At 44.9% G+C, this 16,520-nt stretch overlaps 1 protein-coding gene across 3 annotated transcripts in view; it reads left to right on the forward strand.

Annotated features, from left to right (window-relative positions):
* Positions 1-16,520, forward strand: part of FKBP15 (FK506 binding protein 15) — a 52,718-nt gene that overhangs the window by 27,840 nt on the left and 8,358 nt on the right. For all 3 annotated transcript variants that reach the window (XM_019510400.1, XM_019510399.1, XM_019510401.1), the window contains 13 exons: positions 760-879; positions 1,160-1,262; positions 2,026-2,129; positions 4,516-4,609; positions 5,231-5,340; positions 5,740-5,850; positions 6,003-6,097; positions 6,917-7,019; positions 10,765-10,936; positions 13,121-13,257; positions 14,669-14,824; positions 15,657-15,809; positions 16,271-16,363. In XM_019510400.1, coding sequence (XP_019365945.1) covers positions 760-879; positions 1,160-1,262; positions 2,026-2,129; positions 4,516-4,609; positions 5,231-5,340; positions 5,740-5,850; positions 6,003-6,097; positions 6,917-7,019; positions 10,765-10,936; positions 13,121-13,257; positions 14,669-14,824; positions 15,657-15,809; positions 16,271-16,363 — 1,551 coding nt within the window. The remainder of the gene's footprint in view (positions 1-759; positions 880-1,159; positions 1,263-2,025; positions 2,130-4,515; positions 4,610-5,230; positions 5,341-5,739; positions 5,851-6,002; positions 6,098-6,916; positions 7,020-10,764; positions 10,937-13,120; positions 13,258-14,668; positions 14,825-15,656; positions 15,810-16,270; positions 16,364-16,520) is intronic.

Genomic DNA, 16,520 nt, shown 5'->3' on the forward strand with positions numbered 1-16,520 from the left:
GGGGGGGCAAGTGTCCCCCCTGACTCAGGAGGCAGCAGTCGCCCATGTGTCAGGAGGATTGAAGTCTCCCATGAGACCCAGGGCTTGTGATTGGGGAAACTTCTGCTTGCTGTTTGAAGAAAGCTTCATCTACCACTTCATCCTGGTTTGGTGGTCTATAGCAGACCCCCACCATGACATCACCCTTGTTACTCTATCCTCTGACCCTAACCCAGAGACTTTTTACAGCCCTATCTCCAGTTTCATACTGGAACTCTGAGCAGTCGTATGTCCTTTAACATGAAGTGCAACTCCTCCTCCTCTTCTCCCCTGGCTGTCCTTCTTGAACAGTTAATTATACCCATCCATGACAGTGCTCCAGTCATGCAAGCTCCCACCAAGTCTCTGTTATTCCAGTCGTATCATAGTTCTGTGACTGTGCAAGGACTTCTAATTCTTCCTGTTTGTTTCCCAGGCTCCGTGCATTTGTTTACAGCCATCTAAAGCAACTAGTTGATTGCCCTGATTTCTCAGGAAGAATGAGAACACCTCTCCTGTTGCCCCCTCCTGCTTGCTCTTTCTCCAGGTCACCCACTTACCTCAGGGCTTTGGTCTCCATTCCCCTGGCAAACCTAGTTTAAAGCCTTCCTCACTAGGTTAGCGAGCCTATCTGTGAATTATGGCCCTTATAGAGCCACAGTAGTCAGGGTTAGTGTCAGGAGAGCAATACAAGCCTGAGATAAAGTACTGAGTAAAAGTAATTGCAAATGTCTCTTCTAGAATCCTGATGTAGCAAAAGCGAAACTAATCTCTCGGATGGCTAAAATGGGACAGCCTATGCTACCTTTCCTTGCTGGGACAACTGGCGCCCAACTAGACTCCAGTGACTCAGAAATAGAGGTGAATTTGTAGTCAGTCATTCTTCCTAATATATAGTTTGAAAATAACCTGTGAGAGAGCTGCAGCTCCGTCTGCTTTTGTTAAGGTTTGGGACACGTTGTATGTGATGGGAACTTTGAAGCTAAGTTCTATATGATGCTTCCAGCATTCTTAACTAGCTTAAATTCTCTGGGTTTAAATGGGGTCGTTATGTTGATGTCTGGTGTTGAATGATTTTGCATCCAAACTCTTGGCTTAGTTGCTAGCTCAGAAATTGACTGACAATCTGGAAATGTTTTAGGACCCAAATACACTAAGAGGAACAGCGCAGCCAGTGGCTTCATCCCCCGTGAGACAGTCTTCACAGCCAGCTCATGCAGTACTGCCTCCAATGACACCACAAGGTAACTTGTTTCTTTTGCTTGGGCATGAGTAATGGAAACTAGTTCTGAAAAACCTCTTATTAAGTACTTGCTGCCTGAATGGGGGTTTCCCAGTTCCTAATGAGCCTGTTTTACTCTCTCATCTTTTGGCTCAAGAGACCAGTTCTTGTAATAAAAGACTGAACTCCTAGGGGTGTGTCTTCATAATGAAGTCATACAAGTGGTCATCCTTCCTGTTATTACTTGAGACTGGAGAAAGTGTAGTCATGCCGCAAAGTAGCACTTCAGGTGCCGTGTATGTACAGGTACCACGTGCATTTGTGCTGTCACTGAGATGCTGGGGACACATTCTTTGTTGCTTTGTGCTCCTGGAAACAGATTTGTGCCCAAAAAGGACAGACAAGGAAGCAACACTCAAGTGGAGTCTCTCTGCATCCTTATGGCACAATGATAGTCTGCTAGCTAGCTATGTGCACTTAAGCATTAATGCAAACCTTTCTCCTCCTTAAGCTGGCAACTTGGGTTAAAAGTACCACCACTCTTGTGAACTCAACTTCAGGGCAACATTGCAGTGAACATTGTGATGATTGTGCTCTTTGAGTATTTCTCACCTGGGTTTCATTTAGACAGGAGAGTTGACAGCTTGGATTATTCTTGGTCTGCCTAGTGACTATAATTGACTTGAGTGTATGGGACCACTACATGCTTTATGTTACTTGGGCAGCTAAAGTAACCTATTGGTATCAGAGTGGCATACTAAGCTGACTTTCTTGTTTCTTTTCAGTACTTCAGCCGGCTGTCGCTGGCCTTCAAGCACCTTCGGCTGCCTTAATGCCTGCCACCCTCCATTCCCATCCAGCTGTCCCTGGAAATGTACAGAACTTTCAGGTACTGAAGTCAACTTTGTGAAGACCACTAGTACCTCTAGTGGCAGCGCTTGCACAACTATATGCTATTCACTTCTGGGAGCAAGAACTCCACAACTATAATGAAGGATAAGAATGTGAGTCTTGTCCTGCTGAGCCCTCAGTGCCTGAGGTGGCTTATCTTGATGTTTTTATTCATATTTCATGCTCCCATTCTCTCTGGAAATTAGCACTAGTAACTAAAGCAATTACCAAACAAAAGGATTTCTTGGTAATTAGTGTAGTGGCAGCTGCAAAACTTCTAAGAACCTGTGCACAAAAGGACAGTAAAAGAGCCATGTCTAAATCCTGATTACCCAGTGCTTCACTTATATGCATATTAACCAAGTGCATAATATGAATTTAATTGCAAGTACAGGGGTGCTCAACCTCTGGCCCACAGGCCAAATGCAGCCTGCAGAGCCATTTGTATCCAGCCTGCAGGGTCCCCTACAGAGCAGGAAATTTGGCAGAAGGGGAGCAGTGGCCATAAATACAGCCACCCTCCCCCACCACCAAATTCCCAAACTCCAAGCCCCATGTAACAGGTTGGGGCCAGACTATGCCCCCTCCCCACCATGGGGCTGGGTTGAGATTAGGCCATGCCTCTCTTCCCTGTGGGGCTGGGCCACACCCTCTCCCTACCCTTCCCCTTCTGCAAAGCCACATGGGGATTTACTGCAATTTCCCTGTGCCAGATCGGAACCACCAGCCAGCTTCGGCCTGCTGGTGGACTGGATGTTGCCCATCTGGCCTGCCAGCCAAAATGGTTTAGCAGCACTGGCATAATACAATCCCAGTGCCAGTTTTTATGTATTGCTTACATTGTAACAACCAATGTGGAGAGAACTGATGCTTAAATGCATAAACTGCTGAAGCGCACAGAATCTTTCAGCTCTACTGTCTCCTTAATGTAACTGCTTCCTTTAGCTGCATAATAAGTAATGCCAGAAATGATGAAGGGGAAGGTATTATCAAAGGCTGCTGTTAAAAGCCTGGAAACTGATGGATACCACTGGACTGAAAGTGCTGTGTACTAAATGTGCATTGCTTACATTGAGTTTTGATTTAATGCGCACTCTTCAGTCTCTAAACCCGGGGGGGCATAATAGCGGATCCAGCCGGCAGCCGGATTTCATTTCACAGGAGCCCCTGCCTGCATGGCTGGGGCTGGTCTCCATGGAGATCTTAGCTGCAGCTGCACTGCGATAGCAAGACTGGGATTGCCATAGGGACCAGCCCCAGCTGCGCTAGCAGGACAGTGTAGGGGGCTGCTCTGGAGCTGCTGGGATCTCGTGGTGGGGGCAGCTTGATCAGGGTAAGGGTAGAGCCATGATCAGCAGTCTGCACGCTCCAGGCAGGGGTATGCAGGCAGTGGATTGTGGCTGTGCCCCAGCTCGAGACCACATTGTTACCACTGCAAGAAGCCAGGGCAGAGCTGCGATCCGCTGCCTGCGCACCCCTGCCCAGAGCATGCAGACTGCAGATCACAGCTCTGCCCTGGCCTCGACCAAGTTGTCCCTGCTGCAAGATCCCAGCAGCTCCAGAGCAGCCCCCTGCCCTGCCAGCATGGCTGGGGCCGGTCTCTATGACAACACCAGCTTCATGCTATCACAGCACAGCTGTGGCTGGGTCTCCATGGAGACTGGCCCCAGCCATGTGGGCAGGGGCTGCTGAGAATTGGAGTCCACTGTCAGCCAGATCCAGCCCAGGGGCTAGATTTTACCTGCCCCTGCTTCTAGACCAGGGGTGGGCAAAATGCAGCCCATGGGCCTGATGCAGCCTGCCAGGCCATTCTATCTGGCCCACAAGAACCCTAAAAAATTTAGAAAATTAATATTTATCTGCCCTGGGCTGCCAGTCATGTGGCCCTCGATAGCTTGCCAAAACTCAGTAAGCAGCCCTCTGCCCAAAATAATTGCCTGCCTCTGTTCTAGACTATGCACTAGCCTAGACAAGGCCCCTGGTATACCTTCCTATGAGGAGGACTCTGCCCAGTTCTCATGTATACATAGGCTTCCCTCTAGGAGCATTCTTCAAATGAATGAAACGGTCAATTCCTGATAACCAGGAATAAAAAATAAATAGAGTTAACAGAATTTGACACCAAATTGTTCAGATCATTTAACTTTTTCCTGTGACGTGGCTTCTGCTTGTTGTATTGTTCAGAACTAAATAAGACAGAAGAGGGTGGACTTGATACTTTTTTCTCTTAGCAGCCACAGTTATTCAAGATGGGTCCCAAGACTCTGCCCTCTGCAGTGAGCTTCTCTTTCCTTCCCACTTTGCTTGACATGATAAATAAGTGCATGAAACTCCTTGAGAGAGACAATGTCAAGTGACATCTGTTCACTCTTGACTTTCCTTAGCCATATGCAGGAATGCCATTTACCTATCAGCAAACTGCTGCAGCTGCTTCTCAACTCCAGCCTGTAGGACAGATGTATCCAGCACCTTTCCAAGGTAGGTCAAGAAAATATGCCTGCACTGTATGAAAACTAATGCCTTGACTGGTATGTTGCAGACAGTTGTGTAGTGAGTATCTGCACAAGATTCGAAGCAGCCATATAGCTGTCCTGTCTAGAGTACTTATTATTTTCATGCTATTTTCTTTTTAATGTCGGAGCATGTTCCTGAGTGTATACGTTTTTCCCCCCCCAAACCCTGAAGAAGTCTAGCAAAAGAAATTGGAATAAGTGCAGAAAAAACTTCTTTAGGCTTATTCCAAAGTGCATACATAGCTAGTTGGCCTTCAGTATAATTTAAAATTACTTTACTGCCTTGGTTATCTTGCAATGGCTGAAATTTAACTACTGTCCTGATCTATAGATGTTAAAGATGTAACCAAGTGGGATTTCTCCTTTCTGTGTAATTGAGCCCATTAGTTTCTTGCAGCTATAGACCTGACCTCTGCCAGTCAAAGCAATTAGCATAGCTTCTGCCTTCCCAATTACCTTAATCTCTGGCTTTTAGGAAGAAATTCCCCATTGCAGGCAGCAGGTTTTGAACTGCTGATCCTTTTGTTTGTGTGTTTGGAGTTTTTTTGCCACCCTTAACTGATAATCTCTCCCCTTTCCATTCTAGCATCTGGAGACATTACTTCCTTTTTAATGACAGAAGCTCGACAGCAAAACACTGAGATCAGAATGGCTGTTAGCAAAGTAGCTGATAAAATGGATCATCTAGCTGCCAAGGTAAAGAGACCTGATGTAAAGGGGAGAGATGATGCTGCTTGCTCTCCCACCATGCACAGTCTCGGAAATCCTCTGATGAAGCGTTTTAAGGTGCTGCATTTGGCTTGTGAATGATATGGTAACTTTAGTGAAAATTCCACCATTATAGCTAACTACTTCAGAATGATTGGACTGCTATAAAAAGGTATGTTATTTCAGGATAATTTGTGGAGAAAAAGCTCTTTTATCTTAACCTTCGTATAGTGCTTTGCATTGCAGCTCTTCATGCATATTCTATGGTCGCTCCAAGTCATTGTGTGGAACCAATTAGTTGGCTGAAATGGTTCCTTGTATAGAGACATATGACTATTCCACTGCTGAATACTCCACTAAAGTATGGTTTTAATGACTTATCCGCAGGTGGAGGAGTTCCAGAAACAAAACACTGGCAACAATTTGCTGCTGCCCAGCATTTCCTCAGTTACTATGGAAACTTCCATGATCATGAGCAATATCCAGCGCATCATTCAGGTGAGGGTAGTTTTTGTTCTAGGCTAACCTTGCCAGCTCTTCCAAACAACCATTATTTCTAATTTATTCTGATAATGAAGAAGCCAGCTATAGGCAGCATTCTCTAGGACATTCCAAATAAAATGGCCCTCTCAACGCTGTTGCATTTTTAGGAAAATGAGAGGTTGAAGCAGGAGATATTTGAGAAGAGCAGCCGGATTGAGGAGCAGAACGAGAAGATCAGTGAACTGATTGAACGGAATCAGAGGTGAGCTGTAGGAAAGATAAGGCTATTGTCCACTATAGGTGGACCTATCAAAATTGTGCTTTTGGTGGGCTCCGTGGGGGAGGAGAAAAAACTCACTGAAAATAAAATGTTGGCTCCCTCTAGGAAGCCAGCAGCCCTTGTGGTCACTGTGTCCAGCTGTGCAGTCTACTGGGAGGAGATGGGGAGTGGGCTGTGTGCCAGATGCCCCCTTGCAGCAAGTCAGTGGGCAGCTGCTTTGCCTTCAGTAGACCCCTAGCTGTAGACCTCAGACCAAAAGACCTGGTTGCTGAATGGCACATCTGCTGTTGACTTAACTGAAAGGAAGGTCCTCCAATACGTAATGCTCTTGTCCATCCTTCTGTAACCTCTTCCACTCGACTGGAGTAGGTACCATCAGTGTTCATGCAAATCCCATCAAGGGCATTCAGAGAAGGATAGTCTCCCAAGGAAGGCAGTGAAAGCTTTATTACTTGGGCTGTCAAACATCTGATTGTGCTTCAGGAACACTGCTGCAATGGGGAACGATGGAGTAGATGTCCTAAATGAGCTCATCTGTCCCTAACTGCAGATTCATCATACTCCTTCCAAAGCCCAGATGCATTTGTATTTAAGACATTTCATAGATACAGAGTTGGAAGGGACTCAAGTCCAACCCCCTGCCCTGGGCAGGAGAGAGAATAGTGGAACACAAAATTATTCTGGAACTTACTCTTGTGAGGAGGAGGCTTTGTAATATCACCTTTCCTGTGTCAGGGGCTTTCATTTCAAATCCTCTTCTTGTGTATGTGCTCATGGCACTCATTTCGCCTTCTCTTCCAGGTGTGTTGAACAGAGCAACCTGCTGATGGAAAAAAGAAACAGCTCACTGCAAACAACAAATGAGAACACACAGGCAAGAGTGTTGCATGCAGAACAGGAGAAGGTAAAACTAGCCAGGCAGTGAGCAGAAGTGTAGAACTTTGACTGTGGCTGTAAAGAGGGCTTTCAAGTACATCTGGTGCACAAGTAGCAGGTGATCCCTGATGTAATCAGCAGAAAATCAGAAATGCCTTTGGGAGAGCAAATTTAAAAAAAACTGTTACCAGTAGGTTTGCTGTAATCCTGTATATAGGGACCCCATTACTACATCATTTGCATTGCATTTTCTGTAGGGCTTAATGCTGTCATAGTTTAGGAACTCTTTTAAATTGGGGTAAAAGGTACTTTACATTAGCAGGGCCTTGACTACTTCATTGTACTGTGATTACTTGAGAAGCTGCTTTCTACTTAAAAAGCTTGGGTTTGGCTAAGCATTCATGTAATCTAGTCTGTGTCAGCAGAATGGTTTACCCTCGAGAGATCTTAATAGCAGCTACTGAAATGTAATGGAGAAATAGTAGTATCTTTGTAGAAGGTAAATATCAATCACTTCTAATAGCAGTGGCATAGAAAAGACCATTAAGAACTTCAAAGCCAGATAAATGAACCTGTGTTCTTTTTCTGGCCTATAAAGAAGCAAATGTAAGGTCCTAGCTCATTCTGGTATACTACTTTTGGAGAGTGTGTGTGGAGAGTGATCTCATGATCTTTTCTACTTACATTTTTAAATTTAAAATTATACCAGACTAACTCTGATTTTTCAATCCCTTGTTGTGCACTCCCAAACATGAAGCTTAATCATAATGCATTTTCCTCCTGCCTCTGACAATGACTTGGAGCATTCATAAGAGGTGGATACCTTTTAGCTGTTTTTAAGCTATGATAAATTTTTACCTGAAGTTTAAAGGGTGCTATCCTGGGATGGTTTCTCAAGCAACAGACCAGGTCAAACAAGAACTAATAAAGCATACAGAATCAGAAAGATGCTCCAACCAGGTACCATTCACAGATTGAGGTCATCAGTAACTTTAAAAAAAAAAGTTAGAGACCTTCTTCAGGGGATCCATCCTTGGTCTCGCCTTTATTGAAGCTCTGCCTGATGCAGTAACTGATGATCAGCACCTCCTAGTGGAGTTGTGATTTGCACTGGATGAGCTCTCTGATTTCAAGGACTAGCCAGCTGTATTGGTGGAAGCTCTGGCTTCCCTTCACTTTTTTGTATTCTTCTATCTTTGGTTTGCTCTGGTACACTTATCTCAGTTTTTGCAGTGGAGAAAGATTTCCAAGAGAAGGTTTGAATAATAGGACTAGAGGAGACAATTGTAGAACACGCAGATTCTCTGCTCTCTTTGTATATAAATTGGTAATAGGCCCCTCTCTTCTGGTATGACCCAGGTCTCTGCACAGTCACTGAGGAGCAGTATATGTGTAACTTCTTGAGTAATACAGTTCTACCTGGCCCTACTGAGCATGTCGTAGCTTTTAATTAAACCTTACCATGCTTCATAGTGGGTGATACTCCTTCTTCTCATAACAGTGTAGTGATAACAATGGCAGTAGAGAGTGTGGGCATTATTGGCTTCCAGTCTGCTGATTTCATTGGACCGTATTGCATGAAATAGAGCCGCATTGGAAAGGGCTTAGTGTCTTGCTTTTTGAAAATGGCTTCACTATTGTTTTGTCTTCAGGCTTCTGCAGCTTGCAGGAAATGAATTAAATGCTTCTCCTGTAACATCATGGGTTCCTATAATGCAGTACGTAGCTGTTCTAATAGTGATTAATGCTTTTGCTATTCTATTTTGTGTTCTCAACCCTTCTCGTTTCCACTCACTGCTTTCTCTTCCCAGCACATGCTGCCAGTGGATCGGGGCTGGGACCAGGTGAGGCAGAGTGTCCACTGACTGTCTAGATGATTGGGGTTTCTTTCCCATAGTCTACAGGTCATTTGTCCCAAGCAGTTTTAGCCCAGCTGTCTTGTGGGCTAGATAGTTACTCATAGGTATTTCATAAAATTGCTTTTCTTGAATTTCTGCTTTTAGACTTGGAAGACAGTTTTGTACTTCGGAGTGACATCACTGTGATTCTTTACTTCTGAGAGGATTTCTAAGATGCATCTTGGTTATGTAGCAGCCAGAATCATTTCCACCCCCAAGTGGCAGAATGTATGTTCATGTAATAAGGAAAAACAAAAGCAAAACTCGGTCCCTAAGGGCAGAAATAAACCTATATGGGCAAAGTTGAATTCCCTGCACTGAGAATTGAATTGTGTGTTAAACAGAACATTACTGTATGTGGTTAAATTTTTCATGTGAAACTATGAAGAAAAAAGGCTGCCTCTTACCAACTTCCAAAAAACAGCAGGAAAGCAGACTTACTTCTGTGAAACTTTCCTATTTTGAAACAATGCTTTGGGCTGTTGTATTTAAGCTCCCCAAATGAGCCAGTCTCCATCCTTTCACTATTCAAATGGCTAAAATGATTTCATAGAATCACAGAAGTAGGGCCGGAAGAGACCTTATAGATCTTCAAGTCCGACCCCCTGCCAGGGCAGGAGAAAAAGCTGGGCTCAAATGATCCCAGCTAGGTAGGCATCAAGCTTCCTCTTAAAGACTCCCAGGGTAGGAGCCAGCACCCATTTAACTCCCATTTCTTCCCCTGCCAAAAAGTACTGTCCCTGCACTGAAGAGAATAACATAGGGGCCTACTATAAGTAAGGCTTCTGGAGGCAGGCAGTCTGTCTCTGCAGTATATCCTTTATGAATTTTGGCCCTGCTTCACAAGAGTTGGAGCTGGAATTAATATCTCTCTTCTTTTGATTTGAGCCCATGTAATGCGTGATTTAACAAGTTCTTCAACAACCTTACTAGTATCTATCTTTTTCTGAGAGTCACTGTCTTGGTTAGCATCCAAATGTAAGAACTTGACAGTAATCTGTCAGGGGCATACAATATTGCAGGCACTGTGCAAGGAGTATCTTCGCATGGTGTAGTGTCCACAAGGAAGTGAAGCACGCATTCAGCGTTAATGTTACAAGGGCTGATAGTAGAAGAAAGTTATCTCTAAAGAAAATAATCTGTCTGATAACTGCCCATCCCAAACGGTTTTATCTCCGTGTGAGCCTCATCTCTTCTCTTTCACCTGTGTAATAAACCAGGAAGGCCAGGTGTTTGTTTTTTGGGTTTTTTAGAATAGACTGAACTGCGAAGTTGTAAGCTTACTACCCTGGCGCCTAATCTGTGTCCTTTAGGAAACTGTGTATACCTAGGCAAAAGGGGCTATTTTTCATAGGTTTAATGTGAGCAGTCACATTTTTAGCTGATACTGACCAGCAGCAAGCCTGAAAAGCAGTCACCTAGGGGAAAGTACCTCAGTAGTTTGTGAATGTAAAATTTCTATGGAAAATAACTTCCCTAAGTGATTTCTCTCAACCTGATTTGATGATGAGGCTTTGCCAGCTTTGGGTAGCCCTCTTAAAATAGGGAATCCTCTACAGTCAGGGGGGATGTGTTCAAATAGGGTCCACAAAGTTCTAAAGGATGGCACAAGGTCTTTCCTAATGCTAGTATGGAGTAGCTTGTGGACATTGGATCAATGTGCAACATTTCATTATTGAGCCTATAATTTGGTGAATGTTCCATTTCTAATGGCAATGCGGTCCTGCCACCTAGTTCATGCAAACTAGGCATGATTGTGGGCATTTGCACCTTATTAGCTGTGCACTATGAGCAAACTTCTCAGACACTACTAAAGGCACTCCAAGTACTTAATATGCTCTTTTCTTTGCCTCCCTCCCTGGTTCTGTGCTACAGGCCAAAATTGCAGAGGAGTTGGCTGCTGCCACAGCACAGGTCTCCCGTCTTCAGTTGGAACTGACAGCTCACCAAAAGAAGGAAATGGATCTGCGCAGCCAGCTGACCTCAGCCCTGCAGGAAGCAGAGAGACATGAGGTGCAGCTCAACAAACTGCAAGCACAGCTAGCTGGTAAGGACTTGGGGAGGTTGGTTTTATTGCTTAGGTAACAGCCTTGTTTTCTGTTTGAGGATTAACTGTGTGGGTGGTGGGTGACCGATAACTACTTCAGTGGCTGTGGGTTTCATTGCTAAATATGACCAGGCATTTACTATGACATAGCTCCCCGTTTGGCTCCTTCAGTCCCAAGCTGAGAGATGGAGTTCTGGCTGTATGGGCAAATCAGTTCTTAGCCTTCCTGCTGCATGCCAATCCATGGACTCATTAGGGTGGCCTCAAAGGGTACCTGCTTATGCAACATTCAGCCTACCAGATGTAAACTCTTGGTTTCAGAGCTAAGACAGATTTAAATAGGTACACCAAAAGGCATAGGGCTTGATTTTTTTTAAAGTTTTATCCATTGAGTGTGGTGGGCTCTCCCAAAGAATGCTGAAGACCAGAACGTTGGTCATGCGACTACGCTTCAGCAAAGACAGCTTGAACTTTATATACCACTTATCTCAAAGGATCTAAAGATATGCTTCAGGGATTGGTAGTGTTCCATCCTAGAACTACACACAATGTTCTGGCTGTATGTATTGCATTTAGATGAAATGTTCATTCTTGGCAGCTTTTGGGAGTTAGATACACACCCCCTCCTGTCCTTGTTAGCCCTTAGGGTGACTTCTGATTGCTTTGGCTTCGGTAGGCTCCCTGGCAGAAAGTACGTTTGAAAACTAGCAACAAAAAAATAGAGGTGCACAAGCCAATGTTCAAATCCTGTTCTGGCATCAAGGTGGCAGGATTAGAGTAGCTTTGAGCAAAAGTTCTGAATCGCCCTTTCTTGGCCAGAAACTGCTCCTTAAAACAGCTAACTCCCAGGTGTCTTCCACTTAACTACATGAGGCATTGCTCGTCCTTATTCAGTGCCCAAATATTTTTACAGTATCAGGATATTTAGTAAATCACATGCTTGAGGTTTTCATGTTTATGATGCCTAGAAAAATTTTTTTAATTTTTACTGGTGATCTTCATATAAATTGGGAGACATCCTGATTTCCACAGGTTGGGAGCCTTGCTCAGATTATTGGAGAATACCCATGTCCCTTGTGTTAATCAGCAAGGGGCTAATTATAGGACAGCAGCTATCCAAGTCCAGTAAGAATCTGTTTTGTAACTTGTTTGGTTCTGCTGTAGTAAATTGCATCAGATTGTAGTCCTTTGTACACAGATACAGGTTTGGGTCACATGGTAATTTTTATTTAACAGTCACTAAGTAGCTAATCACAGAAACTAAATCTGTTTTTTTCTGGGTCATTTAACTTGGCCGGTTTGAACACTTTCTCTCCATCCTAGCTGAAGAGTTATACTTTTACTTTACAAATACTGCTGTAAACAAGCTAATGCACTTTGCAGTATCTGCACAGCTAATGGGTGCATACCATCTGAATTCAGGACCACAAGCACTTCCATGAAAGACCTAGAAATGTACCATGAAGAAAACTTGTAAGAGAGTGCCCTGTTTCTAACTGAAAGACTATTGAAGTTGAAATTATATGAGGGCAGTGGGCTGAGAAAAGAGTTGACCAGCTCTAGAAAATTCATGTTCAGTTTCTTCCCCCTCCTTTTGGGGCAAGGAGCACTGAACTGCAGTGTGCATGATTTCATTTGAGCTGCATTTCTTTTTGTCTTGCTGTTCCCTTTGTGTGAGCTCTACATATTTAACTCTTTCTGGGGTAGCTATCTGGCTCTTTTTTTTCCTCAGGTTCCGGCCCAAGGAATGCTGCACAAAGATAGTTATGCCTCTTGGGAGTCTCAGTAAAATATAAGTTTGACTCTATATATGAGCCATCTATCGCAAGGTGGTCAGTAAGACCTTCTGAGAAGCTAGCCCAAGAAGCGAGCCCAGGAAAAGAATGTGTGGAGAGCTGATGCTTTCTAACCCTTGTTGAGATGTGACTAAACCTTTGTAATTGTATTGGTGCATTCACTGGTGGTAAGAATGTTTTAGATTTGAAAACAATATGGAGATCCAGTAATCCCACTTAAAGAAATTGGGGTTACCCCCATACAAGAGGTTTAGCAGGTTCTGTTTTCCCTCTGCAGCCACCAAATCCTTTTGTTTTCTAATCTGGCTGTATGCTGTAAGCTTTTTTCCTCAGATGTATTAACCCTGAAATATAGTGCTGAAACCAAAATAGTATGTGTTGTTTGCAGAACTCCAAGAAATTTCTGAAGACACTCAAACTAAATTCAAGGTGGAGAGGCAGAGCCGTAGGCAGCTGGAGATGAAAGTTACAGTGCTGGAGGAAGAGCTAGCAGACCTGAAAGTAGAAAAGGAGAATTTGGAAAAGGTATGTCCCAGGTACCAGCCTGTTGGAGGTGATGCAGCATTCCATATGGCTGCTGGAAACTAATCCAGTGTTCTTGATGCAGGTGTGGCAGGTGCAGAGAATCCCACCTCAGGAACACAGCTGGGTATTCATATCCCTCCGCTGTTTCCACCACGTGAGGCGGGCCAGTATGGGGCGCTCCTGTGTCAAGCCGCCCACCTCCCTGCGCCCGCCCACCTTCCAGGCTCCGAATGCCTCCCTAGGGGCTAGTCTGGGGGTAACGTGCCTCCACCACCCCGAGAGTGGACTGTCTCGGCCCTGTATCCTCGGGGAAACACAGGCCTAATAGTCCTACAGGTACTCGACCCAATACAGGCACTTGGGGTACTTCCTCAAGTCCGGGGGCAAAAAGGAAAGTCTCCCTTAGTCTGCAGACCTAAGGGGGTCTCTTAGGCATAATTTAGACCCACCCCTCAATAAGTCTCCCACACCAGTCAAAAAGGAGAACTTTATTGATTACAGGGGGTAGGGTAAACTAAGGTACAGGATTGAGCAGTATCTAGAAATCCTAAAGAGCAAACAGTCTGGCTGTGGTAGCCTTTTGATTACGCATCTGTGATACTTCCAGCTAAATATCTAATCAGATTGAGTAGCTTACTCACAAGCATCTTCCAAAGGCAGGTGAAGTTTCCCTTTGGAGGCAGGCGGTTCCTAGCTCGTGAGTTTGGGGGGAGAGAGCCAGTTTCAGATGTTAAGGCTTCTCTGTCCCCTGCCTGGCTGCTGCGTCACCTCATGGCCGGAGAGGAGAGACCGCCTCCTTCCCCGTCCTAACTTATATAGCCCCTGTGACCTCATTCACCTGGGCCAGCGGAGGTCAGCCCCAGTTGGCTGTCAGCCAACCAATCTGAAATGCATCACCTGTTACCGGGCAGATTCCAGCTCCCCAGGTAGAAACCCCTTACCCAGGTAAGTGATGCAAGTCACGTAGGCAGAGGGAGCAGGTTTCCCCCTCCCTCAGGAATGCAGCCAGCTCCAGTTCCCTAAAGAGACAGGCTGAGGGTGTGGTCCCCTGTGTGCTGGGCCCATCCTAATTGAATGGTCGCAGCACAGAGATTTAAATCACAGTGTCACAGGGCAGAGATTTTTGGGGAGAAACCAAGGTGGCTTTTTGCCACAGCAGACACTTGAGACGGAGTTGCCATGTTAGAATTCACCCTACCTGCCAACTATAGCATGGATTGTTGGATTAGAGAACAGGTCTCCAGGGTTTTAAAGCACCTGATATATTAATGGTAGTATATAATAGTTAAGCAACAAGATAGTTAGTATCTAGATTTTATTTACATTGGTGAGAATCCCCCACTGTAGCAAATACAGAGCCCAAGGAGAGAACAGCCTTACATTGCCTTACATACCATGCTGTATGCTCCAGAACCTTGCAGAGAGGAAAAAGAAATCCCTTCTGGAGAGAGGCCAAGCAGAGGAAGAGATGGATGAGATCCGTAAATCCTACCAGGAAGAACTGGACAAGCTTCGGCAGCTCCTGAAAAAGGCTCGGACATCAACTGACCAAGCAGCAGCAGAGCAGGTGAGGAAGGTACTCTCTAGCAGATAAGTTTACATGACTTGTAACTCAAGCTCAGTTGACTCTAGATCAGAGATTAACATGAATGCTTCATTTATTCAGTGGGTAAAATAAATCACTTCCTGTTTTACTTTTAACGAGGCTAATATAACCTAGCACATAGTATCCAATGCCTCCCCTTTGCATATCCTTTAAACTATGTTGTTAGTCTGTGGGCTCTGCCTTCAGCTCCAGGAGTCTTCCTGTTGAGTCCAATAAGAAAAAAAAGTGACCCAGGCAGTCATAAAAGAAGGCATTTGACTACAACCAGTAGGTTGTGATCTGCAGCAGGTTCTTGTGTGGCTGTAGGAAAATGGAAGCAACCTATGTTCTCATGGTAGCAAAATTTCCTCTGCTTGGCCTGACAGACCAAGTGACACTGATCAAAGAATACTTATGCTTCTGGAAGTAAGCTAAGAGGAGTCTCCCATCTTTACCACAGCCAGGGGAGTGGTGAAAATTGGTGGCCCATTTAAAAAGTCAGTGGGAAATAAGATAGTTGACCAATATTCTGCCTCTTGGTAGAGGTAAAAGGTGAGTGGGGCTCCTTCACATAGCCACAGGAAAATGGTGAGGCCAGGGGCTGAGATGTGAGCCAGATATGCAGAACAGCCCTGGAGAACATGGATGCTGAAACTGTGCTTTGCATAGGGAAGGTGGGTAGGGGAAAATACTGCAGGATTTGAAGTACCAACTCTGGAATGATAGACACAGATGCAAGTGTTTTCCCATCCCACAATATCCTCTGCTTTTGGGTGTGGCTGTAAGCATCAAGTGTCTCTTCCTCCATGGGTAGTTGTCACTTGTCCAGACGGAGCTGGAGTCCCAGTGGGAAGCCAAGTGTGAGCGCATGCTGGCCTCTGCCAAGGAGCAGCACTTACGACAATATCAAGAGGTGTGTGAACAGAGAGACTCTCAACAGCAGAAGGTCATCCAGCTGGAAGAAAAGGTAAACTTTCATCCCTTACTAATGAAACACAGCAAGAAGAAAAACAGCTGGTACATGCACTTCTTGCTCCACCACATTCCTCAGTGGTGTTGGTGTGAATGGTGTTTTGGGGAATCATGAAACAATCTCTTACCAGCTCTGGGTGCTTCATTCTTTCGATTTCCTACTCCTCAGAAGAGTTGCAGTTGTCTCTGGCTGCAGGATTTCTGTGGACTTGGCTCCTCTTGCACCAGGTTGGTTGGGTTTTTAGGTAGAGGGTTGTCATCAAATTAGCAGGCTTTCTGCACAGCAAAGGGGACATGCCAACTTCAGACCAAAATTGGCTAGTAAAAAAAATTCTGTAGCTATTGCTTGGACTACTGTGCTGACCATTACTGATTCTTCTGAAGCAGGGAAAGGTCTGGGACTGGCTGAAACAGGGAAAAGGGATGACAAACTTAATTGGTTTTGATTTATTTCAGCTCCTTACTCTAAAACACTCAAGAGAATCTGAGGAGCAGAAACTCTCTGAATTCCAGGAGCAATTGGAACAATTGGGGCCTGTCAGTGAGAAGGTAAGTTGCAGTTCCTAGTAGCAGGACCTGTCCTTAAAGGAGCAGGCACAGCACACTGGTAGGAAAGGAGAACTTTTTGTTGCTTCCAGTAATGCTTATGGGCCAAATGATGGGATCCAGCTGCTGCGCACCCCTCACTTCCCCCCCCCCCCCCCCC

The sequence above is a fragment of the Gavialis gangeticus genome, unplaced genomic scaffold, assembly GCF_001723915.1.
Source record: "Gavialis gangeticus isolate Ggan-Ray unplaced genomic scaffold, GavGan_comp1, whole genome shotgun sequence".
Taxonomy (NCBI): Eukaryota; Metazoa; Chordata; order Crocodylia; family Gavialidae; genus Gavialis; species Gavialis gangeticus.